Source organism: Aquarana catesbeiana, linkage group LG03 (genome assembly GCF_042186555.1).
Source record: "Aquarana catesbeiana isolate 2022-GZ linkage group LG03, ASM4218655v1, whole genome shotgun sequence".
Taxonomy (NCBI): domain Eukaryota; kingdom Metazoa; phylum Chordata; class Amphibia; order Anura; family Ranidae; genus Aquarana; species Aquarana catesbeiana.
Window position 1 is genome coordinate 115796276 of NC_133326.1, and position 25463 is coordinate 115821738.

The window sequence follows — 25463 nt, forward strand, 5'->3', positions numbered from 1 at the left end:
AGGCAGTAATAAGTCTCATGAATGTGGACCTGGAAAATATGCATCATCTGTTATGGGCTAGATCAACAAGTGTGTGGAAGCGGTTACTACTACTAAAACAATTACTATATACCCCAACCAGAAACACAGATTAAATGCAGAAGTTTGTGCTCTGCAGAACGCCTGTCATCCTGCATTCAGGTCTGTCAACGCATTTGAACGCAGAGTGACAAGGACAAATCTCATAGCAAGTATAAGGAGGGCCGAGGCAGACTATGCTATCAAAAATCAAGGTAGCTTTTCCACCAATGAGCCACACAGCATGTGGAGGGGAATTAAGAAGATCAAAGGTTACACTAGCAGAGATGCAGAATGCCCAAGCATCCTTCTCTTCCCAATGCTCTGAACCCTTTTTATGCTTTATTTTGAGGATTTCAACACCTCCCCTGACTCCAGGGCTCCCCCTTCATAAGGTAAGCTGCCCCTTAGGGTGACTGTCGCAGAGATGAGGAAGTCTCTACAGAAAGTTAGTTTTGAAAGGCTGTAGGCCTGGATATTATTCCAAACTGGGTCTTTACGGACTGTGCACACCAGCTTTTACAGTTGTTGATGGACATCTTTAATCCTTAACTCCCTTTCTCAGGCAACTACTTTAAAAGACCTGCCCCTAAGAGCTCAACAGCGTTATGAATTACTATCGCCCAGTAGCATTAACTCCCAATAATTCTAAATTGCACATGTGAAGAAGACCATTGACTTCAGAGTGGATCCTCAGTATGCATACAGACAGAATCGATCCACTCCAGATGCTAACTCATTAGTGGTCCACCTGGCTCCTACTCAATTGTACAATAAGGATTCCAATGTTATACTGCATTTTGGAGACACTAGGTTGGCCTTCAACCGATTCCATAAACTGTGATAGTTAAAAGGGTTGGTCAGTTGGTTGCACTTACCCCATTACCGGCGGCTTCCCCTGCTCAGCAGCCTTATTTTCTCCTGCTGTTCTCCTGCGGCCTTTCGTTCTCTGGGTCATCACGTCAGCTTCCGTTTCTTCCCTCCTCCTCGGCAGTCAATTGGGAGTCTTCTCTTTTTGGCCAATTGGAAAACGGGTCTTATACCCGCTTCTGATTGGCCGGATTGAGGATCAGTGTTTCAACAGCGAATATTCATTCACTGTTGTAACACACCTGGGTGGGATCAGAGCGCATCCTCTGAGTCCCGAGCCCACCTGATTTTGAAGCCTATTAGAGCCTATGGCTCTAATCAGATGCTTAAAAAAAAACCCTGCTGCTGTGATTCATGCACCCGGTGCTCTGAAAGGGGCCGGACGCATGAATAGGGGGTGGCCGCGGCGGCCGTGGATAGATTCATGCTATGCATGAATCTATCCATTACCATATAGGGGGGTGGAGAGGAGAGAGGGGGCGGTATCAAAGCACCCCTAATGGATGGGCCACCACTAAAGGGGACTCAGTTTCCATTGTGATCGGTACAGGCAGGAAGTGTAGAATCTGCAACTCTGGTACAAAGTTGGGGTTTAAAAGCGACTGAAAGGGGCCACAAAAGTGATGGTAAAGCGCCGCTAAAAATAGCGGCACTTTACCGCCAACGTTCCCAACGCCCCAGTGTGAAAGTAGCCTTAGTATTTCTATGCCTCCTTATTCCATACTGTGTGAGCTGCCAAACCTCTCCTTTTTTTTAACCCCTCACTTCTGTTTGTTTGGAGCTTGCAGTTCACGCTAGCTGTGGTAATGTGCACTGCTCTATGTACACTACAAATCCCATGGTCCATAGCCCCCTAGTCCATACCTGAAATGAGCAAGAGAGGGTGACCACATTCCTACATACAGTGGAACAATGTTAAAAGAATGTAGCCACCCTCTAACAAGAAGTCTGATCACAGAAGAAGAACAAAAAGGAATTTGGAGATTTAGAGGAGGCTGAGAGCAACTGAAGGCACTTTTTTGAGATAAGAATACATACTTGTATAGATTTTTTTTGTTTATCAGAATTTAGTGTCACTTTAGGGACCAGAATAACAACCTATACAGATCGATAATCTATGTAATGTAGGTATCTATCTAGCAAACTGCTTTATTACTGAGCTTGAAAATGGTCTGGAATCTCTAAAGTTTCAGTGTTTATAAGAGCTTGGCCAGCCCCATATAGGGTTGCCACCCGTCCAGGATTCACCTGGACAGTTTCGGGTTTTGAATCATGTGTCCGGGTTTCAGGCCACCTGTGACCCAGACACAATATTTAGAATGGACTGTGGCTCCCCAAGTAACCAAGTACCACAACTGCTGAGTGCATAGGTGTGCATATGGACCACACCCCCATACACGGACAGGAGAGGGGAGAGGGCTTGATCTGCTCCTCTTCCTTCTGCCCCTACCTCTCTGTCTGTCCACCCACACTCCAATCCCTGGCATCCTGTGCCTCAAGAAAGGGATGTGTGGGCTGGAAGTTTGAAGCTCTGCGACTGACAGATACATTGTGGATGAAAGGCTTTGATGCCTGAGCCTCCATCCTCGGGTGAGTGAACTTACCATCCAATGTCTGTTACTGAATTCTCTGCCCTCCCTCCCTTCTCTTTTCTGCCTTCAAGTGAGTTAGTACACTAAAGTAAGGTGTAAGAGGTCCCCTGTGGATTCTGATGTAAGGGGGGCTTTGGGAGCCGTAATTTAAGGGAAATGCCTGGAACTCTGCACAAACCCTCTTACATTAGAGTTCTCCTTTACACAGTGCCCCCCTTAAAAATAACATTTTGCTGTGCACGGCCAAAGTGTTCAGGTTTGGCTTGAAGAAAAGGTGGCAACCCTAGCCCCATGATTTATTTTCTTTCCAGAGTTATAAAATTGAACTGACTTTTTTGTTGACACATTACTGCACCGTAGTAAACTTTCAACAATGATCACTCTCAGTGACTGCAGAGCATCCAGAAGAGAACCCTATAGTATTCCAAAACCATTTTTGTGAAATTACATTTTATTATAGTGATCATTGGGGGGTATATATTTTATCTGCCAAATTAGCTCATTTCTGTGCTTTGACAAGACAAGCCATTCTTATACCTCTGGAAGCACTATTTTAGCTATTTAATCTATAATGGGTATAGGAAACACCAGTTTATCTTTTGCATGTAGGCTGAGAACATGAATGCCTGCTGGTAACATGAACACTGTGGCCCGTACAGCAGAAGTTGGCCATTCGTTTATACAGTCAGAGCCCCCAGGGAGCTGCGCTCAGGCAGCCTATATAACTCTATGGGAACGAAGAAGCTGTACTGACACAGCCACTCATCCTGATAAGATGGGGTGAGCAGCCCTGAAGGCAGACAGTGTGCATTTGGGGCTGCTTGCCTGTCCATGCATGTCTCCTAAATTAGGGCGAGTGTCTGTGTCCATACAACCACTGCATTCCCATAGTTACATAGGCTGCCTGCACATGGCTCTAGCCACATAAACAATGGGGTTTATTCACTAAAGCTGGAGAGTGCAAAATCTGGTGCAGCTCTGCATAGAAACCAATCAGCTTCCAATTTTTATTGTCAAAGCTTAATTAAAAGCTAAATGGTTTCCATGCACAGCTTTTGCACTCTCCAGTTTTAGTAAATCAACCCCTATGGCAGATTCACATTGTATAGGTCACAGCGTCAATGTGAAGCAGGCCTATATGGAAGAGAACTGCAGCACCAGTTTGATTCTGCATACCAGGAAGCAAACATACCTTCTGTTTAATAAACCACAAGGCTTAAAGTGAATAAGTGGCTGCTCTGGGCTATGCAAACTGCGCATACACGCAATGCGTCCTGTACGGTTTAGGAGATATTTCCCTTGCAATGAGCCGCTGACTGCAGCGGCACATGCGCACAGGGGATTCTCGGCTGAAAGCCTGGCAGATGCCGGACCTTACCGGAAAGAAGTCTCCCACGTGCATGCGCGGGAGTGACGACATCGCGGCTCCAGCCACTCACAGCGCAGGAGCCGCGATACCCAGAAAGACACGCCGAGGCAACATGTCAGCTACCTCGGCGTGGACCAGGTAAGATACCTACGCCTCATTCTAAGGTAAGTATTTCATAATGAGCTAGTATGCGGTGCAAACCTTTGTGAACTATATTTCCACATATGTTGATTGGAGAAGTGTCATTTTTTCATTCAAGCTCAGTATTTAAGCCTGAGAATGAGAAGATGGACAAATGATACATTTGAAGGAATCCAGAGCTGATGGTGAATGGCTCTAATTAAAGGGGAATGTCACAAAGTTACTCTTTTTATATTATAGTATAGAATATTATAGGTATATAATATTAAATATTATATATTTATTGAGGTGAGGTGAGCACATTGGGGGTGATTTACTAATGGCAAATAGACTGTACACTTTGCAAAGTGCAGTTGCTCCAGAGCAAGCAAAAATGCTGTTTTTCTTTTATTTTCCTTGCACGTGATTGGGTTCTCTTTGTGAAGTGAATCTTTACCTAATTTACTAAGCTCTGGAGCAACTGACTCTATTAACCTTTAATAAATTAACCCCATTCTGACTGGAGGTGGAGCACAGTGGTGATCACAAAACGTATAATTACAAGCGAAAGTGGAGTATACATTTATGTTTATCATGGACTTGATTTAAAAGGATGGTACATGTTTATACATGTAATCTTGTGAACATATTTATATTGTGATTTTTATTTTATTACTCACACTGTAATATAGTAACCCAAGGGGGTAAAAAATGTTTTTCACCATTTATTTCACAAGTAAGGAATGGACTTTGTGATGTGAATTTATGTTTAATTGATTAATACTTTATGAGGTATGAGTTGCTTGGGATTTCAGTGCAGCTTTGTCAGCTTACTGCAGAAACTTGGGAGCTTACTGGATTTGTAGCAGGATTAACAGGCATTTTTTTTTTTTTTTTTTATGGTACACAGCTATACGCTATAATATAATATATACATAGTTTTACAATTGCATTCCACTGGAAAATATGTAAAACTTGTGTGAAAGGTACAGGAGTAAGGCCTAGTTTACACTTGAGGTTTGGGGCAGCTGTATGGGGGTATACGCATGCCCATGGGCGTCCGCAGAACTTTTTTCAGGGGGGAGAATCATTTTAAGGTCACCTATGCTCCGCTCCTTTTCGACTGTCATTATCACGGTCAGAGACTACAGACATAGTACAGATACACCCAGATACATTACACCACCAATACACACAGATTGCACACAGAAACAATACACCCGATACACACAGATACATTACACCCCCATACACCCAGATACATTACACCCTCCATACACCCAGATACATTACACCCCCATACACCCAGATACATTACACCCCCCATACACCCACGACATCACGGGACACAGATCCACAGTAATAACTGATGGGTTATGTAGGTACCACTAGGTATTGGACACTGGTCACACCCTAATCAGGAAGTTCAACCCCCTATATAATCCCTCCCCCTACAGGGATACCTCAGTTTTTACGCCAGTATCTTAGGTGTTGGACGTGTAAAGATGTCCTGTGCTGAAGCTCCAAAGTAAATATCCTGATATTCTATACTGGGGCAAGCCAGGTGAACCGGATCCATCCAAAGTGTCTTTTCATGGCCGAGTTGGATGGTACCCGGGCCTTGTGTCCGAAGAAACAAAGTTTTACCTGTAACGCTTCTCTTTTTAGAGAGCTGGACCCTGCAGATCAGAAAATGGCTTTAAATCTCCTAATTTCTGGCTGGGTGCTTTACAGGGCCAGAACTGCAGAATCCCCCTACTCGTAGGGGGCCCCAGTCTCTGACGGTTTTTTCAAACGGAGCCCACCGTGAGAGGTGAAGATTGGGTCTGTATAAACAGAATTCTGCGGCTGGATAAGGTAAGAGGAGATTCCACAGAATTTAGAATTCTAGTAGGTTTTCTCCTTTAAGGTAAATGCATGCTATGCCTATTGTGACCACCGGGGGCTGCCAAGAGCACATACCTTCTCATGCTGGTCTGTCTCAGCGTTCGATGCTGCACAGCTCCTCCGACCGGCTCCAGGTAGGATGGGATGGGGGGATTTCTCCTCAGGAATGTTCCCCCCAGGCTAGGGGGAGGCTACAGATGGGCTGTAAGGCAGTTTTAAACCGAACTGTCACCGTTGCTGCCGCCGCCAGGCCGCCATTGCTCATGCAGGCCCCATCCCTGCCGGCCTCTTCCTTCTCCCTCCACCCCCAGCCTTCCTCCAGGCTTGTCCCGGAAGCGGCTCGCGTGGGAAGCGCTCGTTTTTCAAAAAAACGAAGGGGGGGAGCGATGGGGGGGGGGGCAGAGCGTCAGCACAGCGTCAGCGTGCTCAGACGCTCACAGTGCCAGAAGCATGGCTATTTAAAGCACACTTTACAGGTGCTCTGAGCCTTTGGAGGTACACAGAGCTCACGGTCGCATGTAAGGTGGGACACAGGCATTCTCCTAGGCGGCATTTGGTAGCAAGGCTTTGCCGGACTACATCGCTCAGCAGTCAGTGTTCATTTTGGATACCTCACACCTTGTTGCTTTGCACTATGGGTAGAAGAGTTTCAAGTACCCCCAGAACCAGAGACACTAGGGTATCTCATTCAGGTTCTGAGGACCCCCTGTCAGCTACATCCTCCCCCCCTGAGGGGCCAGGGACGGCTGGCCAGGGAGAGCCGTTGGGGTCTGGGGCTGTACCTGCTTCCGGCACTTCAGCCCCTGTATACATTACACAAGAGGTTTTTTCCTCAACCATTACTGGGTTAGAGGAAAGATTAATGGCCGTGATTACAGCTTCACTCAGTGGAAGAAAACGTACTAGGCCTTCCTCTGTTTCCCAAGACCCTCAGGTAGAGGAGCTCTGGGATAAAGGAGACAAATCCCTTTCAGAGGATCAGGATGGGACGGATGATTCCTCTTCAGAGGAATCAGGTGGAGAGGGACCCTCTGCGGCTTCCCAAGAGGAGAAAGTCTTAGTACAGATCCTTACTGGATTGGTCCACTCCACATTTAAGTTGCCTGTACCTGAATCTGTTAAAGAATCCTCTTCTGCTTTGGGGTCGCTGAAACCTTCCCAAACAGCACAAGCTTTTCCTTTTCATAATTTGCTTGAAAAGCTCCTTTATTCTGAGTGGGATCACCCAGATAAGCGATTTCTTCCACCGAAAAAGTTTTCAACACTTTATCCTATGGAAGAAAAATGTATTAAGATGTGGGGAATGCTGGCCATTGATGCGGCCATTTCCTCTGTGAATAATAGTCTGACTTGTCCTGTAGACAACGCTCAGATGCTCAGGGATCCTGTGGATAAAAAGATGGAATCCTTATTAAAGGATGTTTTTTCCTTAGCAGGATCAGTGGCCCAACCTGCAGTAGCAGTGATTGCAGTCTGTCAATACTTAAGAGACCATGTTAAGCAGGTCATCAAAGTTTTACCTGAACAACAGGCCCAGGGGTTTACTAACCTTCCAGCGGCCTTATCTTATGTTGTTGACGCCATCAGAGATTCTATCATGCAAACCTCTCGCCTTTCACTTGGGTTGGTGCATATGCATAGAATCTTATGGTTGAAAAATTGGTCAGCCGAAGCACCATGTAAGAAGCTCTTGGCTGGGTTTCCTTTTCGTGGTGCAAGGTTGTTTGGAGAAGACCTGGATAACTATATCAAGAGAATCTCTTGTGGGAAAAGCACTCTCTTACCTGTTAAAAAGAAGAGTAAGCGCCCCTCTTTCAAACGGACTCTTTCCCCAGCGCCAGGGGCTTCAGCCTCCAGGCAGTCATGACGGCCTCCTCCGTCTGGGGCAAGAAACAAGAGTCAACCCCAGGGACAAAAGAAGTCCTGGGGAAAGAAGTCTTCTAGACAAGACACTAAGGACTCTTCATGAAGGGGTGCCCCCGCTCGCTCGAGTGGGGGGAAGACTGCTACAGTTCTCAAGTCTCTGGCAGGAGGACTTCCAGGACAGATGGGTAATCTCCACAGTAACCTTAGGGTACAAGCTGGAGTTCCAAGAATTTCCCTCTCCTCGTTTCCTCAGATCAAGTGTCCCCAGAGACCCAGAGAAGAAGCAGTCGCTCCTTCTAGCGTTAGAGCGACTTTTGTCGCAAGAGGTCATTATGGTGGTTCCCACAGAGGATCAAGGATTGGGCTTCTATTCCAACCTTTTTACGGTCCAAAAACCAAATGGGGATGTCAGACCCATTCTGGATTTAAGAGATCTGAATCGATTCTTAAGGATACAGTCCTTCCGCATGGAATCAATTCGGACAGTAGTCTCCATCCTGCAGGGAGGAGAATTTTTGGCATCGATAGACATCAGAGATGCATATCTACATGTGCCCATTTTTCCTGCTCATCAGAAGTTTCTACGCTTCGAGATAGGAGGGCGCCATTTCCAGTTTGTGGCTCTGCCCTTCAGGATAGCCACTGCACCTCGAGTGTTCACAAAGATCTTGGCTCCTCCTCTGGCCAGATTAAGGGCTCAGGGTATAACTGTTATAGCATACCTAGACGACTTTTCTAGGTTGTGTATCCAACCTAGGTGTTCCAGATACTTGACCGTGGTCCTCAAGTTCCCGTTGAAGGAGGCTACTGACCGGTCTATCTATTTTATCTATAGACCGGTCAGTAGCCTCCTTCAACGGGAACTTGAGGACCACGGTCAAGTATCTGGAACACCTAGGTTGGATACTCAACCTAGAAAAGTCTTTCCTAAAACCAAGAAGTAAGTAAGAAGACTGGAGTATTTGGGTCTATCATAGATACAAGCCAGGAGAAAGTATTTCTTCCTCAGGCAAAGATCACTGCCTTAAGGGAGCTGATGCTGACAGTCAGGACCAAGAAGGGTCCTTCTATCCGCCTTTGTATGAGGCTGCTAGGAAAGTTGGTGTCTTCATTCGAAGCAGTTCCCTATGCTCAGTTTCATTCAAGACTGCTGCAACACAGTATTCTGTCGACCTGGAACAAGAAGGTTCAGGCATTAGACTTTCCGATGCACCTGTCGCATGCGGTGCGTCAGAGCCTCAATTGGTAGCTCATACCCGAAAACCTGCAGAAGGGGAAATCCTTTCTACCGGTTACCTGGACGGTGGTAACAACAGATGCCAGTCTGTCAGGTTGGGGCGCAGTTCTGGAACAGTCTGTGATCCAGGGGCTATGGTCCAAGACCGAGAGGGCCTTACCCATCAACATTCTGGAGATCCGGGCGGTATTCCTAGCCCTAAAAGCCTGGACTATCAGGCTACAGGGTTGCCCGGTCAGAATCCAGTCCGACAATGCCACAGCAGTGGCTTATGTCAATCATCAGGGAGGCACCCAGAGCCGAGCTGCTCAAAAGGAGGTGAACCAGATCTTAGTCTGGGCAGAGATGCATGTGCCATGCATATCGGCAGTTTTCATTCCAGGGATAGAGAACTGGCAGGGGGACTATCTAAGTCGCCAGCAGTTACTCCCAGGGGAATGGTCTCTGCATCCCGATGTCTTTTGGGCCATATGCCAAAGATGGGGGGTCCCAGATGTAGATCTCTTTGCATCCCGATTCAACAAAAAGATAGACAGATTTGTGGCAAGGACGAGGGATCCTCTTGCATGCGGGACGGATGCGTTGGTGATTCCGTGGCATCGGTTCTCACTGATTTATGCATTCCCGCCTATTCTGCTACTGCCACGAATCCTTCGCAGGATCAGGCAGGAAAGGAAGTCAGTACTTCTGGTGGCCCCCACTGGGCCCAGAAGGACTTGGTATGCAGAAATAGTAAGGATGACGGTGGGTTCCTCGTGGTCCCTACCGGTACGCCCAGACCTGTTATCTCAAGGTCCAGTGTTCCATCCTGCCTTACAAACGCTAAATTTGACGGTTTGGCTATTGAGACCCACGTTCTGAAGAGTCGTGGGCTTTCAGGTCCTGTCATATCTACCTTGATCAATGTAAGGAAGCCAGCTTCCAGAATGATTTATCATAGAGTCTAGAAAGCTTATGTATCCTGGTGTGAATCCAGGGGTTGGCATCCCAGAAAGTATGTGATAGGTAGAATTCTTGATTTTCTACAATTAGGATTAGAGATGAAGCTGGCCTTGAGTACCATCAGGGGCCAGGTCTCGGCCTTATCAGTATTGTTTCAACGGCCACTTGCTTCACATTCTTTGGTCCGAAACTTTATGCAGGGGGTGATGCGTCTTAATCCTCCGGTTAAGGCGCCTCTAAACCCCTGGGACTTGAACTTGGTTCTGTCAGTGTTACAGAAACAATCTTTTGAACCAATACGTCAGATTCCTTTGGTCTTGCTGACAAGGAAACTAATTTTTCTGGTAGCCATCTCTTCTGCTAGAAGAATATCAGAATTAGCAGCTCTTTCCTGTAAAGAGCCTTATTTGATTATACACAAGGATAGAGTGGTATTGCGCCCTCATCCTAGTTTTTTACCGAAGGTGGTTTCAGATTTTCATCTAAACCAAGACATTGTTCTGCCTTCCTTTTTTCCAGATCCCTGTTCTACAGAAGAAAGATCACTACATTCTTTGGATGTAGTAAGAGCAGTCAAGACCTATCTGGAAGCAACTGCTCAGATTCGCAAAACAAACGTTTTGTTCGTGCTGCCAGAGGGTCCCAATAGAGGACAGGTGGCGTCAAAAGCTACCATTTCTAAATGTATTAGACAATTGATTATTCAGGCTTACGGTTTGAAACAGAAGATTCCTCCGTTTCAGATCAAGGCACATTCCACAAGGGCTATTGGTGCTTCTTGGGCAGTGCATCACCAGGCCTCTATGGCTCAGATCTGCAAGGCCGCAACCTGGTCTTCAGTCCATACATTCACCAGATTTTATCAGGTGGATGTGAAAAGGCATGAGGATATCGCCTTTGGGTGTAGTGTGCTGCAGACAGCGGTACAAGGTCCTCAGGTCTGATTGCACCCTACTTGGTTGTGATTCCCCCCCCCCCCCCTCAGTTGGCATTGCTCTGGGACATCCCATCAGTTATTACTGAGGCTCTGTGTCCCGTGATGTCCGAGAAAGAAAATAGGATTTTTTATAACAGCATACCTGTAAAATCCTTTTCTTTCGATGGACATCACGGAACACAGAGGTCCCACCTCTCTTCTAATACACTTATATTGCTTTGCTACAAAACTGAGATATCCCTGTAGGGGGAGGGATTATATAGGGGGTTGAACTTCCTGATTAGGGTGTGACCAGTGTCCAATACCTAGTGGTACCTACATAACCCATCAATTATTACTGTGGCTCTGTGTCCCGTGATATCCATTGAAAGAAAAGGATTTTACAGGTGTTATAAAAAATCCTATTTTTATACACAACTATATGGATCAGACAAAAATGAGGGACAAATGAGGAGGGAAGGGGGACAGAGGGACATTGCTCCAAATCAGGGACAGTCCCTCGAAATCAGGGACAGTTGGGAGCTATGCATTAGAGAGAATTAAATGGAATACTAACCCCAGGAAAGACAGATGGAAGGCTCCAACAACAGCTGCACATGGCAAGCAGCTCAGATGAGGCTGGGGCCCCATGCGGTGGGTGTTCTTGGGGCCCCTATCTAGAAGGGAGCGCTGAGCCTCTCACACATGTCCAGGAAGAGCACACACAGCCAGCAGTCTGAGCCAAGGAGGAGGAGAGGAGGGGAGAGAAATCATCAGTGATCTGGTCAGGCTGAGCATTAGCAGACGCTGTCCAGGCAGCAGGTGAAAGGTAAAAGGCAAGCTGTGGGAGAGCTTTGTATTCCCTGTCTCTGGCCGCGCTGCCTCCCCTCAGCTCAGGGGCTGCAAACACCATCACTCCCTGACACTCCATGTTGTGTATGTGACTCCCGGCCCTGGGACATGCAGCGCGGTGTGTGCACACTTGCCTATAGGTAGCACCAGCCCTGCCAGGGGAGGGGCACTTGACCCCCCTTGCCCCTACCTGCAGACGCCCATGCGCATGCCATGGCCGCAATGCTTTGATCCCCCTGTCTCATTCAGTGGACAGTACCGCACTGAACGCAACCTATTCAATGAATGGGGCCACGCCACAACTGCAGGCCAACACTAGGCTTGTGATTGCTGTGTGGTATTTCCACTGAATAGATGCCATTTGGCTGTCAATAAAAACAGGCATTCAGGAGGAAGCAGCATTGCTTCCTGAACACCTGGCAGCTGTATGCTTGCCACCCTGTGAAAATTAATCCACTGTGGGTTGCTTTTCACAGACAAGTGTAAACAAGCCCTCAGGAACTCACTGCATGGCTAGGGGTCAAAGCATAGTTTAATGTTAAAAATTTAAAAATATGATAGAAAGTAGAGTATTTTTGACAGAAAAGACATGCAAATTCTTGCTATTAGAAATTTGGTATTTTGTGTATACGGATTGAGGTGCGTGTGCAGCGTATACACCTGGCTTATTCTTGCCATCTGAAAATTACTGAGAATGAAGCAAGGTACTATGTAACTTCTATGTGTGAATGAAAGGAGTTAAAACTCCAGGGCCACCCAATGGTAGAAGAAGATAGAGGCTGAATTCAGAAGAATGTGTGGAGAAGATGGTAGGAGCAGGGGATGGAGCAGTGACAGCAAGCTTAGACCTGCCAGCACTGGAGAAGAGCAAATTATTATATAAGTGTGCTATAATGTACAAGCATGCTGTACCTATTCTACATTATGGCAACAGCCCCACCTCATTCAACTAGCAAAAGTGCTGCTTTAACCTTTTAAGCCCCAGACCATTTTGCTGGCCAAAGACCAGAGCGCTTTTTCGATTCGGCACTACGACGCTTTAACTGACAATTGCGCAGTTGTGCGACGTGGCTCCAAAACAAATGACACTGGCAGTGAAGGGGTTAACCACTAGGGGGCTAGGGAGGGGTTAAGTGTGTCCTAGGGATGTGTTCTAACTGTGGGGGGGAGGGGCTGTGTGTGACACATCACTGATCATAGCTCCCGATCACGGGGAGCTATGATCAGTGACACTGTGACTAGGCAGAACAGGGAGATGCTTGTTTACATTAGCATCTCCCCGTTCTTCCTCTCCGTGAGACGATCGCGGGTATCCCCGCGGACATCGAGTCTGCGGGACCCGCGATCCTACTCATGGAGCTCGCGGCAGGAGCACCCGCCGCCAGAGGCGCGCATGCGATGGCACGGCGGCAAATTCGAAGGCACGTACAGGTACGCCCATTTGCCCAGCCGTGCCATTCTGCCGACATAAAAGTACATGCAGCAGTTGGCAATCGGTTAAGGTTTAAGACCCCTTTCACACTGAGGCGCTTTACAGGCGCTACAGCGCTAAAAATAGCACCTGTCTCTCCAGTGTGAAAGCCCAAGTGCTTCCACACTGGAGCGGTGCGCTTGCAGGACGGTAAAAAGTGTCCTGCAAGCCGCATCTTTGTAGCGCTGTAAGAGTGGTGTATACACCGTTCCTAAAGCACCCCTGCCCATTGAAAACAATAGGGCAGTGCCACCAAACCACCGGCAAACTACCCCGGCACTCTGTGGGTGGTTTTAACCCTTTTTCGGCTGCTAGCGGGGGTTAAAACCTCCCTGCTAGCAGCCAAATAGCGCCGCTTTACCGCCAACGCCCGCCCGCCCCAGTGTGAAAGGGCTCTAAGTGGGTGTTAGTTTAGGTGTTTGGGTCAGGTTAGTGTTGTGAGGACCAGTAGATTGCATAATAGAGTTAATTGGGTTCATACATGTTAGTTGTTAACACCATGAACCTGCTGAAAACTACCAGTGCTAAGAACTAATAAGCTGAACCTTTATCTGCAATGTTTATAAAGTTATTTAAATTTTAAAAGATCATTTGTAAATATGACTGGACATATGATAGAGACTTGCCCTGAAATGTGCACCTGTATGTCTTACCTGTGTTTTTCCAGAGCTGTGTGTGCAGTTGTGGACATGGACCCTGGAATGTCACTGTCACATTTAGGATATATCTCTGGGATATGGCCTGTGTAGACTGCACATGGAACGAGAAGTAATCTTGGGTAATCCAGAATGGGGATGGACTGGTCACATGCTGGTAATATATTAAACCTTCATCTACCTGTAAATAAAAGAAAACATGCTACAAATCTTGAAGACAGAAAGGAATGTGTTGATTAATTTTGGAGAACATGCAAGGACTCACATCTGACTGGGTGAAGTTAGTCACTGCTGGCCCTTCAAGATGTTCTTGATGTTTGATTTGGCCAATCTGTGGAACATCTTCAATGTGATATGTCAGAACAGGCTGTATGCTCTTTCCATCATTTGTCACTGCGCTCAGGTGCTGGCTGGTGATTTGTTTCAGTGATCCTGGCAGAAGAAATTGTGTTTAGGGCAAGTGTTGCCTGACATTTATCATGAATTCTCACAATTTAGAGAATGAAATTACCACTTACGAGGGCATAGTATAAGGTTCTGCATTGTCTGCATGTGGATTGTGATTGGTATGGCTTGAATGTGGAAATAGTGTTGCTCTGATTCATTTTCACCATCAGATACTTTGAAGAAGAATCCGCCATCCAATTCTCCTGTGTGAAATGAAAAAAGTAATAGTTTCTCCTTTGCTCCAAAATGTATTTCCTAACCGTCTGTTTCTTTATTCAGTTTGCTCATTTGCATATCCTTGGCCTTTAACCACAATAAATCTGAACCTTAAATACCTCTCACTTCAATTTTTTGTTCAGTGTTCAGAAAACATGAAGTACTTTTTTCCATAATCTGAAGCACTTTGTAAACCTAGCTACGAAGTCTGACAGCTCTACCCCCTTCCCCAGGCGGCTGTCCAATTATGTAGTTAGTAATGAGATGGCTGCTTGATAACTGGCACTTGTCTCAGCTCCAAGCACTTGCATGTGACAAGTGGCAGCAAGAGGGATGCAAAGGGAGGGGGAAGCTGATGCTCCCCCTCCCTCTGCATTCCTCTTGCCGCCAGGTGTCTCAGGCAAGTGTTTGACTGGTTATCCTTGCTAGAGATGTTATTGGACAGCTGTGGAGGAAGGGGGATGTTCTCTCAGAGATTGTGGCTAGGCTTACAAAGCATGTAGGAACATAGGGCAAAGTATTGCATCCACTTTGTTCCCTGGGGAACAGAGCACTGTAAAAAATGAACTTAGATTTTCTCTTTAAAACCCATACTCTGACATTTAACAGCCTCTTCTTTTCTCTGGTTACCTTTCAAAGTCCCAACATGTCACCTATTCATCCATCCCCCATAGCGGTACTTGTTCTGCCTGTAACTTTCCTATCTTCCCATTTATACTGTATTTACACACTATCCACCCACCCTGTACCCAAATCTGCTCAATGCCAGCCATCCACACACAACTGGGCTAATTTACGTAAATAATTTAAGTAATGAATCTTAACACAATAACTTGTGTATACATTCACTTCAATTATCCAATCATGCCAATAGGAAATGCCTGTTGTCATAAGATTGTCCTTTTTTGCTATTTGCTCATTACTTTTAACTGTTACCACCTCCTGGCTGTTGTACCGAAGCATCCACTCCTATTACTGTTCACACACTTGACTGGTACCAATTTGCAGTCCATAAAACAGATAAAACATTCTACTTTTTTGATCCCCTGACATTCTAATCACACATGTCTAATCTCCTTACATTTCAGGAAACCCTTTGCAACACGTCAATTACTCAGCCCAAATAATTTCTGAATCGAGAGGGTTTAGGGAAGTTGGAGAAAATCAGGAGGAAAGTATTTTTATGTTATAAGCTGGGTAATGTCAGAGTGTCTGCTAGCACATACATGCCTATTCCTGCTGGTCTCCACATTTAGTATTACTTAAACCCTGGCTTTAAAATACATTAAATTGGGATTTTACGTGAGAGCTCTACACAGTAGGCCATAATGTTGAAGTGAAAACAGTTACTTAGATTTCCAAAAGATTTACAACCTCTTGGCATTTAAACTTGTAAAATAGCTCTGGTGCAACTAGGATTCACATAATTAGTTCAATGAAGTCACGTGTGAACAATTAGTATCCTATGATTTTGAAAAAACAAAACATAAATCATCTGAGAGAATGTATCTAAACTTGCATCATCATAAAGAGCTATCTAAGGCCTAAGACCTATGAAAGAACCATCGAGCAAATCTAATGTAAATTTCTGGATATTTACCAAATAAGGCTAAGTTAAAAAAAAAATCAAAATCATCCTCCAAAGCATTGTTAAATCCATTTCTGAAAAATTCAAAGAATATGGCACAACCACAACTTAGCCTAGATCAGGTCTTTCACTCAGGGATGGGGTAAGAACGAAATTATTCAGCTTAGTGATTAGCACATCTGCCTTGCAGCACTGGATTCCTTGGTTTGAATCTTAGCCAGGACACTGTCAGTATTGAGTTTGCATGTTCTCACTGCGCTTGTGTGGGTTTCCTCTGAGTGGTCATGTTCTCTCCCCACCACTTCAAAACACTAACTGATAAGTTAATTGGCTTTTGTCAAAATTTACCCTACCATATGTGTGTGTATACATGTGATATGGGTGAGGATTAATGTGAATGTATAAGTATGTAATGCATTGCGTAACATTGCCAGCACCATATAAATGCCTGTAATAAATAAATTAAGAACCAGACAAGAAACTCAACAGTAACTCTAATTAAGCTGCAGGGTTCCACAGCTGAAAAACTGTCAATGGGACAATTATGACTTGAACAGTCCACAAAGCTGTGCTTTATGAAAAATGACAAGAAAAAACTATTACTGCAAAACCCTATTTCATTAACATTTGCATTTTTCCTAGCGGCATGTGAAAGACCCAGCATACATAAGAAAGGAATTTCCGGTCTGATGAGACCAAAACTAAACTTCTTGGCCATAGTGCAAAATGCTTTGTGTGCCAAAAGCCAACTCTGCTCATCATGCTGGTAACACCAACCCCAAACTAAAGCCTGGTGGTGGTAGTATTATGTTAAAGGGAATGCTTTTTTTGGCACGGACTGGAAAACTGTTCAGGATAGTGGGTAAGATGGATGATGCTAAATTCAGGGCAGTTCTAGAATGAAGCCAGTTTCAGTCTGGAACATACCTCCCCTTCAAGAAAGATAATGACTCTAAGCTACAGTCAAACATACTCTGGACTGGTTTAAAACCAAAATCTGAATGTCTTAAAATGGTCCCCAGTCGAAGCCCAGCTCTCAATTCAGCTGAGAATCTGTGAGGAGTCTTGAAAATTGCTGTTCACCAAAGATCCCTATCCAACTTGACACGGCTAGTGAAATTTTCCCAAGAGAAAGGGACAAAAATTGAAGAATCCAGATGTGCAAAGCTGGTCGAGACTTACCACCAAGCGATTTGCAGCTTTAATTGTTGCCAGACATGGTTCTATCTAAGACTGACTAAAACAGTTATTTGTCTTACAATAAAAACTATTTTTGCCTCTTGAAAGTTATTGAGTAGTTTGTGTAAACCAAATGGTAAAATTCATTTGAAATCAATGCTAATTGAAGATTCTACAGCCGTGGCCAAAAGTTTTAAGAATGACACAAATATTAATCTTCACAAAGTCCGCTGCTTCAGTGTTTTTAGACCTTTTTGTCAGATGTTACTACGGTATGGTATACTGAAGTATAATTACAAGCACTTCATAAGTGTCAAAGGCTTTTATTGACAATTATATTAGGTTTATGCAAAGAGTCAATAATATTTGCAGTGTTTACCCTTCTTTTTCAAGACCTCTGCATTTTGCCCTGGCATGTTGTCAATCAACCTCTGACTGATGGAAGCCCGTTCTTGCATAATCAATGCTTGGAGTTTGTAAGAATTTGTGGTTTTTTTGGTTCACTCAACTCTTGAGGATTGACCACTAGTTCTCAATGGGATTAAGGTCTGGGGAATTTCCTGGCAATGGACCCAAAATTTTGATGTTTCGTTCCTCAAACCACTTGGTTATCACTTTTGCCTTATGGCATGGTGCTCCGTCATGCTGGAAAAGGCATTGTTCATCATGAAACTGTTCTTGGATGGTTGGCAGAAGTTGCAACCCCACATTGAATGGTCTCAGGATGCTTTACTGGCATGACACAGGACTGATGGTAGCGCTCACCTTTTCTTGTCTGGACAAGGTTTTTTTCCGGATGGCCCAAACAATCAGAAAGATTGAATGTTCTATATATATATATATATATATATATATATATATATATATATATATATATATATATCGATAAAGCATATTATAGAAACTTTTAAACCACGTTGAAATTTACGCCCTAAAAAATCCCACTAGAGGGTTTGTGTCTATACAAACAAATGGAAAGGGGATTCATCAGAGAAAATGACTTTACTTCAGTCCTCCGCAGTTCAATCCTTGTACCTTTTGCAGAATATCAGTCAGTCCCTGATGTTTTTTCCTGAAGAGAAGTGGCTTCTTTGCTGCCCTTCTTGACACCAGGCTTTCCTCCAAAAGTCTTCTCCTCACTGTGCGTGCAGATGTACTCACACCTGCCTGCTGCCATTCCTGAGCAAGCTCTGCGCTGGTGGTGCCCCGATATCACAGCTGAATCAACTGTAGGAGACGGTAATGGTGCTTGCTGGACTTTCTTGGGCATCCTGAAGCCTTCTTCACAAATGCAGTGGAAATATTTTTTATGGGATTAAGTTAATTTTCACGGCAAAGAGGGACATTGCAATTCATCCGATTACTCTTCATAACATTCTGGAGTGTATGCAAATTGCCATCATAAAAACTAAGGCAGCAGACTTTGTGAAAAATTATATTTGTGTCATTCTCAAAACTTTTGGCCAACACTGAGGAAAAGTCCAAAGGGAACAATAAAAAATATTTTTCACCTTCTAAGTGTTAAAGAGGAAGTAAACCCCAATGGGTTTTACTTCCTCTTTTACTCCCCACAAGGCCCGCAAATTAAAAGCATAATGGGCTAGTATGCATTGCATACTAGCCCATTATATGACACTTACCTGCAAACGAAGCCCGCACTGTCCCCTGTGCAGGCGGCGTCCATCTTCGCCCCTCTTACTTCCAGGGCCGTGGACTTTGGCTCTGTGACTGGCCGGAGCCGTGTGACGTCACTCCCCGCGTGCATGTCAGTCATGGCACACGCTGGAGGAAGAACCGGCACGGTGGTTTGTTTCTTTACAGCGCATGCGCCGATGACATCATTGGAGCACTACAAGTGAAATATCTCCTAAGCGGCGCATGTTTAGGAGATATTTCCACTATCTATAGGTAAGCCTTATTTTAGGCTTACCTAGAGATAAAAGTAAGACAAAAGGGCTTACAACCACTTTAAGTAGCTTGTGTAAAACAAATGGTAAAATCCCAATTGAATCAATGTTAAAGTGATATTTTTGTAAACCCTCAGTTTCTTTAAGAGCTTTCTGTAATCAGTTGTATATGGCTGCTTCACCTTTTAATCCTTGCCTATGTTTCTTTTTTAAGAAAAGCTATCAATAAAAATGTTTTAATATTACCTCCTCAGGTGACCAAGTCCTTTTTGCACTTGGTCCAGTTCAAATCCAGTCCTTAGTTTCTAATCAACGTGGTTGGATGGTCCTCCCTCTCCATCCAATAACACCGCTAAAAAGGAAATGAGTTTGTGATTGACAGCCCCTGTCTCTGGCAGCAGAGTGCACTGTGGAGACAAACACTGCAATTCACAAAGATCACACAGTCTGCGGTGTTGTGTGTCTATCAGCAGCTGTACACATACACAGCCCACCCAATGAACCAAACAGCTCTGCAGCTCTGTGCGATCCATCGTTCGGTTTTATGGATGAGCGATCAGTGTTGTCAGGCTTTGTTATACACTGCATCAGTTATGACCTTGCTGATCATTCATTCATAAAAGTGAAAGCTCATACAGAGCTGCAGGACTCTAAGGCAGGGGTGTCAAACTCATTGCGGGCCGCATCAGCATTATAATTGCCCTTCAAGGGTTGCTTGTATCTGTAAGACTATATCAATTTATGTAGGCCTATTTCTCTCAGAGAATAGGTGCAGGAACCCAGCCACACCCCCCCCCCCCCCTCCAAACATCATCAAAGGGCAGGAGCAGCCAAATTTCATTAAAAGTGGGAGGATCTCAAAGGGGCAATAAATACCAGGAGTGCCTTATGTACAGACTGCATAGTTCAGGGGTGTGTTATGTACCGAGTGCAGGGTTCAGGGGTGTGTTATGTACCAAGTGCAGGGTTCAGGGGTGGGTTATGTACCGAGTGCAGGGTTCAGGGGTGGGTTATGTACCGAGTGCAGGGTCCAGGGGTGGGTTATGTACCAAGTGCAGGGTTCAGAGGTGTGTTATGTACTGAATGCAGGGTTCAGGGGTGGGTTATGTACTAAGTGCAGGGTTCAGGGGTGTGTTATGTACTGAGTGCAGAGTTCAGGGGTGGGTCATGTACCGAGTGCAGGGTCCAGGGGTGGGTTATGTATTGAGTGCAGGGTCCAGGGGTGGGTTATGTACCGTGTGCAGCGTCCAGGGGTGGGTTATGTACCGAGTGCAGGGTTCAGGTGTATGTTATGTACCGAGTGCAGGGTCCAGGGGTAGGTTATGTACCGAGTGCAGGGTTCAGGGGTGTGTTATGTACCGAGTGCAGGGTTCAGAGGTGTGCTATGTACAGAGTGCAGTTTCAGGAATGCCCTATGCACAGAGTGCAAGTTCAGGGGTGTGCTACATACAGACTGCAGAGTTCAGGTGTGCACTGTGTACAGAGTGCAGAGTTGAGAAGTGTGCTACATACAGAAGACTTGGCTTAGGGGTGTGCTATGCACAGTGTGCAGGGTTCAGCTCTCTTTTACAGGCTGTCCACATCTCACTTCTACCCCTCTGTGGCTCAAAGCTCTGCACCACTCCCCCCCCCCCCCACCTCTGCAAACATCAACCTCCACAGCCCTCATCTTTCCCCCAAAACTTCCTTTGCATCTCACAGACCGAGCCCAGCTCTAGTAACTCCCAGCAGTGTAGTCGGCTTTGCCTCTCTCTCATCACCTGCAGGGAGATCATTCATCAGCATCTGTGTACCCAAGCACAGATGGGGATCACAGTGCAGTATACCATATGATGTCCCATCCCACACTACACTTGCATCTCCCTTATCCCCATCATGAGTGCAGGGCAGGCAGGGATCTGTGCAATCCACTGAGAGGAAAGATGTCCTTGTAGTGACAGTGGTGAGCGGGGAGCAGAGGACAGAGTTCTGCCAAGTTGTGGCTGAAAAACAGCCATGGGTGTGAGGGCCACAAGAAATGGCATGGTGGGCTGGATTCGGCCCGCATGCCTTGTGTTTGACACATGTGATATAAGGCATCAGCAGATGTTTTACACAGAGCTGCAGCTCTGAGTGATCTCTCACTATTATGAATGAACAAGCAGCGCTGTTTATTCATTCCTAATAGTGACAGATCACTCAGCTTAGAGAGGGGCTGGGGCTCTGTGCTGGCTGTGTGTCACCCCATAAGAAGAACCATATTTGTCTTCAAAAGGGGAAGGAACTACAGCCAGCATGTAGAGGTGCATTTTGGGGACAATGAGGCCGCCATTTAGAATGAGACTAAGGGGTTGATTTACTAAAGGCAAATAAACTGTGCACTTTGAGCTTAGTAAATGAGTGGGAGCTCTACTGACTTCCATCATCCAATCATGTGCAAAGCCTCAGGTTTCCTGTTTTAGGGTAGCTCCTTTCTCTTCTAGTGTCCTATGGAGCCACTCTTACATGCAGGAACTAGAGCTGTGTCACCCTACACTGTGTGCATCAATAGAAACACACAGCCCTAAAGCTGGATGGTAAGGCACTCCCCTTCCCCTCCCCCCTTCTCCAAACTAAAACTCCACTATTTACTCTTTCCTTTGAAGACTGAAAGTTTAGGGAAGCAGCCTTAGGAAAGCAAGAACCAACAACATTAAAAGTTGTAATTTGCAAGTGCTGGGTTAAGAATTTTAACAACTAATTTACTGGAGAATATTTATTGTATTGTGCTCAATGTGTTAAAGAGGAGTTCTAGTCTGTAAAAAAAAATAAAAAATACTGAAATACTGTAGCTGCTGACTTTTAATATAAGGACACTTTCCTGTCTAGGGATCTCGCAATGTCGGCAACCCTAGCTGATTCCTCAATCGGCTTCGGGGGCAGGCGCCGGCATCTGCAGTAAGGGAAACAGGAAGTAAAGCCTGTTTCCTACTGCACATGCGCGAGTCGCACTGCGACCATTTTCTGGGACCTCTGTATTTCCCAGAAGGCAGTGGGGAGAGGAGGAGAAGGAGGGGCTGGAAATGATGTAGATGGCCGTGTGGCGATCTTATCAGGAAGTGGGAGCGGGTACCTGTCAAAACCCAGTACCTGCTCCGCCCTCCCCCAAAAATGTGGCAAATGTGGAAGGGGGGGGGGGAGTGCAAACAAGTGGAGCTTTCACTTTTGGGTGGAGCTCCGCTTTAAGCTAAAACATGCTGAGGATTTAATACTACTTTAATTGTAGGTTCATGTTATTCAAGTATCTTAAAAGATTTGCAAGGCACACATTTAAATTCTCAGTTGTTCCTCACCTCTGTGTATGAATTGTACCATCCCTTGTTCCAGATCCCTTTGTGAGAAGCTAGACAGGGTCCCGGGGAACCCCCGCACAATCACTTCTCCATTGGATGGTGGAAGGAAGGAATAAATCAGCTCTTCAGGTGACGAGTCCTCGTCAATACTTTGCAGGGCATGTGGGGGGATGACATCAGTATTACCTTCCAAGATCTGGAGTGATGGAGAAAGTCACAATAAGGCAATGGAAATGAACTGAACATCATAAATTGGTACTTAACAAAAAAAAAACCCTACAGACTATTCTCTGATGTTACTTTCCATATAGGGCATAAAACACATACAGTATTACAATGTAGTATCTTTAATATAAACCAACATAATACAACTGTATTTAACTACAATATTTTTCCTGCCCTAACCTGTTGTCTCTCAGTACTGAGCACTATATAAAGTCCATTAGGACATGCTGTGTGTCCCTCACCACACCTGTATCAAGTCACCCTCTGCTCCCTAGGCTCAGATTCCCAGGTCAGTTTACAGTTCTGGCTTACATGATGTGTAACAGGTGGATAATTGATGGAAACGAGGGAGGGACGGAGACGCGTCTTTCTTCTGACTCCGTAAACAAAGTAATAAGAGCTTTACACGTGGTTAAGTGGATCGCTGCATATAATTAAAGAAGAAAAACCTTAAACGTGAACCTATCAGCCCAAGCTGCAAAGTCTGTCAATAATTTTAGAATCGGAGCACAAGCTAAATCCTTGTATAATGACAGCTCAGCAAAATACAGTGGCAGTAGGCAGTGACACAGTTATAATCCAATTCCAGCTAAACTGCAGTGAAGTATTCCAGATGGGCAGTAAAGGGTCAAAATATATGTCCAGCCAATTGTCTTTTTCAATTCAGAAGGATTAGATCCCCTGTCCACTTTTTACTGCTATCTTGGGCTTTCACCAGGTAGGAAGTGAGGGAAAATCTGCAACAGGGATGCAGACAACAATACAAACTTAAAGAGGAACTGCAGTCTGCTCACATAATTTATAATAAAAACATCTGTGCCATTCTGAAGCTTCCCTCCAACCACTTTGCATATTATTTTATATATACTGTGATTCTGTACTTGCCAAATATGCTGCAGAAATCTCCCTTCACTGCAGCCATTTTAACTGTGGGCAGCTGAAGCTGCTGCTTGTTCACTTCCTAGATTTACACAGGCACACATCCGGCTCTTCAGCTCTCATTGGCCCTCTTATGACTCACCCCCCTCCCTTCCTGGCAAACTCTCATGAGAGTGAGAGAGAAAGCTGTGCATGATGTCATAAGCCTAGGCTTTTTACCAGACAAGAAAGGAAGGAAGTGGGCTGTATAAGAAATTTACTGGCAGAAAAAAAATGTTTTACTATCCAAAGTTAAAACAACAAGGGCAGAAGATTTAATAGATGGAAAGTTGAAATAATAACTGAAGTTGGGCTTTAAGAAAAAAAAAACAGGCGTTGACTGGGGAAACTAGCTCCGGTTTGGCAGCACTTCACAAAATGGGGACACACCTTACAAATGGTGGTCAAGGTGGTGGGTGGTGCCCAGGGTTGAGAATCCATGTATATATACACCAAACAAATATCCAGGATTCCAAAGTTTTTAAGTATAACATTTGTTCATAGCAGGAAATAAGCCATCGCATTTCAGGGGTCAAATAGGCTCCCCCTTCATCAGGGCTTAGGAATTTTGACAGTGCTTAACCACTTCAGCCATGGAAGGTTTTACCCCCTTAATGACCAGGCCATTTTTTGCGATATGGCACTGCGTTACATTAGCTGACAATTGCGCGGTCATGCAACGCTGTACCCAAATAAAATTCATGTCCTTTTTTCTCCACAAATAGAGCTTTCTTTTGGCGGTATTTGATCACCTCTGCGGTTTTTATTTTTTGCGCTATAAACAAAAAAAGACCGTAAATTTTGAAAAAAAAAAAACAATATTTTTAAACTTCTGCTATAAAACATACCCAATAAATTAAAAAAATCTAATTTCTTCATCAATTTAGGCCAATATGTATTCTGCTACATATTTTTGGTAAAAAAAAAAAAACAATAAGCGTATATTGATTGGTTTGCGCAAAAGTTATAGCGTCTACAAAATAGGGGATAGATTTATGGCATTTTTATTATTTTTTTTTTTTTACTAGTAATGGCGATGATCAGCGATTTTTAGCGGGACTGCAACATTGCAGCAGACAGATTGGACATCTAACTGACATTTTTGACACTTTTTTGGGAACCAGTGACAATATTACAGTGATCAGTGCTAAAAATATGCACTGACATTGTACTATTGACACTGGCTGGGAACATAACATAAGGGGCGATCAAGGGGTTAACTGTGTTCCCTGTGTGTTTACTAACGGTATGGGGGATGGGCTGTCTGGGACAATACAGAGATCCGTCTTCCTGCATAGCAGAAAGACAAGCTCTCGGTGTAATCCCCTGTCAGAATGGAGATCTGCCTTGTTTACTTTGGCAGATCCTCGTTCTGTCTCTGCAGGGAACGATCGCTGGCGGCCGGGGGACATTGAGTCCGCCGGACTCGCTGATTGGCTCCCTCGGCTGGCCAATCGGCACGTGACGCCCACAGAAGCTAGTGCGTGGATCGCCGTACCGGTATGGCGATTCATGCAGCCAAGCCACCTTGCCAAAGTATAACTGCAGCGGGTGGTCAGCAAGTGGTTAAAACTGTATTAAACCCACAATTTATTATATTACAGGTTGATTATTCTTAGATGTGGTGGCTGTATTAGTTTTATTTTTTATGCTTTTTTCCCTTTATTTTCACCTGGTGATATGCCCAGTAATTCTGTTATTTTTCAGCTTTCTTTAACAGCTATCCAGCAAAAGTGACAGTTAAAGGGTTGAGACAAATTATTTAACACTGCCTGCAGATAAGAGGTACAGCGGGTAAAAAAGTATTGAATACGTCACAATTTTTCTAGGTAAATAT

At 44.9% G+C, this 25463-nt stretch overlaps 1 protein-coding gene across 2 annotated transcripts in view; it reads right to left on the reverse strand.

Moving 5' to 3' along the window:
• The window catches only part of CSPG4 (chondroitin sulfate proteoglycan 4), a 183569-nt gene that overhangs the window by 7409 nt on the left and 150697 nt on the right, over positions 1–25463 (reverse strand). For both annotated transcript variants that reach the window (XM_073619044.1, XM_073619043.1), the window contains exons 6-9: positions 22484–22679; positions 14354–14485; positions 14101–14267; positions 13833–14016 (exon numbers count right to left, since the gene is read on the reverse strand). In XM_073619044.1, the coding sequence (XP_073475145.1) occupies positions 13833–14016; positions 14101–14267; positions 14354–14485; positions 22484–22679 (679 nt within the window). The remainder of the gene's footprint in view (positions 1–13832; positions 14017–14100; positions 14268–14353; positions 14486–22483; positions 22680–25463) is intronic.